Source organism: Papilio polytes, unplaced genomic scaffold (assembly GCF_000836215.1).
Source record: "Papilio polytes unplaced genomic scaffold, Ppol_1.0 DF823980.1, whole genome shotgun sequence".
Taxonomy (NCBI): domain Eukaryota; kingdom Metazoa; phylum Arthropoda; class Insecta; order Lepidoptera; family Papilionidae; genus Papilio; species Papilio polytes.
Genome location: NW_013525224.1, coordinates 810,920 through 814,383, shown reverse-complemented (window position 1 = coordinate 814,383; position 3,464 = coordinate 810,920). Strand labels below are relative to the sequence as shown.

At 30.4% G+C, this 3,464-nt stretch overlaps 1 protein-coding gene across 1 annotated transcript in view; it reads right to left on the bottom strand.

The window, feature by feature from the left end:
- Positions 1 to 3,087: 3,087 nt before the first annotated feature.
- Positions 3,088 to 3,464, bottom strand: part of LOC106101445 — a 12,319-nt gene continuing 11,942 nt past the window's right edge. Inside the window, exon 11 of the mRNA XM_013280681.1 lies at positions 3,088 to 3,371. Within this exon, the coding sequence (XP_013136135.1) occupies positions 3,088 to 3,371 (284 nt within the window). The remainder of the gene's footprint in view (positions 3,372 to 3,464) is intronic.

Sequence of the window (3,464 nt, the reverse complement as noted above, 5' to 3'; positions counted from 1 at the left end):
TAAAATAATTATAGTCTATTAGATATTTAAAATAGTACAGTTTTTTCACAGAATTAAATATCTCATACATTGTTTTTATTTATATAAACTATGTTTATTAGTGCTTCGACTAACCAATCACATAGCTTGATTTAGCTTGGTTTTTGACATGCAATAAAAATATATACCTGACAATTGCTGTTAACGTCTTTTGATTTTCATCCAAAATATTACAAAAATATTCCTCTCAGCTTACAATCAATTTATTGCTCATTTCATTCCCATCAAATTTAAATATCACCTCATAAAACATAATTAGAAAACAGTAAAAATAATAACAGCAAACAGAATTTTATACATTTAAACTTTAGGCGGTATGAATAATTCAAACCAACGCAATGTTGCAAATTTAAAATCTTCGTTGTCATATAATATAGTATATTACAATTCTAAAAAAACAGTAGGAAAGCAACGCCTTAACGCAATTCTGTACACTAACAATAACATTGGACCTTAGTATTATTGGACCAAATAAAATACGAGTAATTCTCAACATTAAATATATATATATTTCAAACATGCAAACGTGAGCATTGTTACAATAGGGGACCTCTGGTATGTACAATGACGTGGTTTTTATACAGATGCTGACAGGCACTAGTAAAATCGTTCATTAGTAATTGTTATAACATAACCAGAAATATAAAAACCCTAACACGCCTACATGTAATGTACAATCAGGGAATGTGTCGGTGTTTAAATAAACGTTTATAAGCGTTAAGGCGACTTGGAATAATAAACAATATGATGTTTTTAATCTGTGTTAAAAAAGATCAAATACATGAATAATTTTATTATTATCCTGTTTTCAAAACTCAATGCTACCTAATTTTGCCTGCATAGTTTGTCTTGTTACAATTACCAAAGAATTTTTTCTGCAAGTGTAACACCGTAGTTCCCAACTGTACATCACATAGCACTCTCTAGCTAGGATTTTTATATTCTTGGCTAGTATAATGTACATTTTGACACAGAGATATTATAGACAAGTTCATATAAAGTGTATGAATTTCATGCGAGCTGTTACCATACAATAATTTAGATAACTAAATGATTACCTAAGGTATCAGGCAATTTTTTTTTATTTTAGGTCTATTATTACTGAGTCTATAGTTGGCAATTGACTTCTAAGTCACAAGTCAAACTGTAAAAATGATGTAATGATTAAAGAGAAAATCCAATTACAACCAAACAAGCCTTTATTTTTTTTGAATTATCGGGATCATAGGCTCATTTTTTATTCAGATATACTTTGTTAAAAGTGCCGGAAAAAAACTTATGAAGAGTAATTTAAAACCGATAAGACCTTTAATATTAAATATCTGTGTAAAAATATATTTCAAAACGGAATGAAACTTTTTTTCTTTCGAATTTGACAGTTATGGTAAATCAGGAAATTAGTCCAGATGGACCTCTGGGGTCCTTAGAAAACTTGGGTGTCTATTTTGATAGAAAATATTGAGGGTTTAGAATAAAAGATAGCAGGGGTTCACACCAGCAAAATATTAAGAGGTCTGAAAAATTAGTAATCTCTGTGTCTATTTTTATCGGGAAGACTTAACATAGTTCGCACTCAGTAATTTAGTCAAGTACCGAGTTATTTAGTAAAATATTTTATTTAAATCACTTGACTAAATTACTAGTGTGTGAACTATAAACAATAGAACCTCGATAAATTAAAGTCCAAGGGAAACACATAATATTTCAAGTTATCAAGGGTATTGTAGGTTTTGGGCTCTGATGGGAAGGTAATATTTTTTGAAGTTATGTAGGTTTTTAAGTTACCATTTATGTTATCGAGGTTCTATTGTATTACATCTTTTGACTGCAAGAGAAGTTAAACATCAATTAAATATTTATTTATTTATTTATGGTTTCAACATTTTGGTGATTCGCTCACTGTCTTTAAAAATGGTCTACAAAATAGTTATTTTACATATTTATGATTTGACAAATTTGTTCCGCTTTAAAATCTTTTATATAATATCTCTGTTGCCCTTATAGTAAATATAGTTTTTCACGACACCAATGAAATGAAAATTTAAATTGCAGTTGTTTTTTTTTTGCAAATTAATTACAATAAAAAGCATTGCCTACATTTAAAGATAATGGAATTTTTATTCTTACTTGCCGGAGTTAAAATTACTAAATACAGATTAAAAAAAATGAAGATTATCAATGGTTGGCAACATTTAAGGGCCTAAGTTTTTTTTACCAGTTTCTATGAAACATGAAAAAATACATTGATATCATTTGATATTCTGTTTAAATCATAGAAAATTTCACCATTATTATTGTATTCAAAAACGTTTGATTTCTTACAAATTTCGCAAAGAAAAATATCACATTCCTAACTAGTTAAACATTTCTTGGGTTTCTACACAAGATGTTAGGTCTATTATAAAAATTAAATATTGTCAGTTAATCTGAACGTATTTACATTAAATTGTCTAATTTCACGCAAATGATACGAATGCTGTGGATTGTATAATAAATTATAAATGCAACATTTTGACCTGACTAGAGAATTTTGATATCAACAATGTTATGCTATCAAATTTACCAAGATTTACTTATAATTCTGTATGGAATTTAATGGAAAAGCTACAAATGGTGTTAAAATATATAAAACTTTCTATTACGTATACTCATGTGTACATTTTGTGTAGGATTTGATATAAAAATATATTATTTCAATGTGATAGAAAATTTCGTGTTAAATCTAATTTGTGATGTTCAATATCGCTCAAATAAAAACATCAGCAATCGCATTATTTGCGCAAATGTGAAAAAAAACCTAAAAATATCAGATATAATATTTAAAACAATCCTCACCGGTGCTCACAGCATTCCTACACTAATATATACACTTAACATTATAAGGCTTGACCGGTCTCACTTTATTGCATTCCATTTTTCACTTTCATACGAAAATAGACTCTATTTAGTCCACAAAGCACCTGATATGTTACGCACTTAACACCATTCCTTAGTACTTAACACTGCACTCGGTAGGTCGTGGTTGACAACCACGAATAGGACACTTCGTTATGGTCGCTGGTCGTTGGAGACCACGACCGACGGCGCCAAGGTGACTGGCACCACGGGCACTGTTTGCGGGATCACAGTTAGAGATTTAGGGATCTTCGGAAGAACCATATTTGTAGTCATAATTGGTAAAGTCGGAGTCAGTATTGTTTCACTGGTGATTGACACAGCCGGTCCCAGCTGCGGTAGCTTCATTGGAGTTGATGTCATTAGAAGAGACGGGGAACTGACAACTGGAGATAGAGTTTGTGACGTCACCGTTGCCGTTTTAGGTGGTATTGGTGCTATTGTGATGTTTTTTAAACCGACATTTTTCAGTATATTAGCTGCATTTGTACTAATTTGTAGGTCGGATTCTTTCTTTTCCTCTTCAGCGG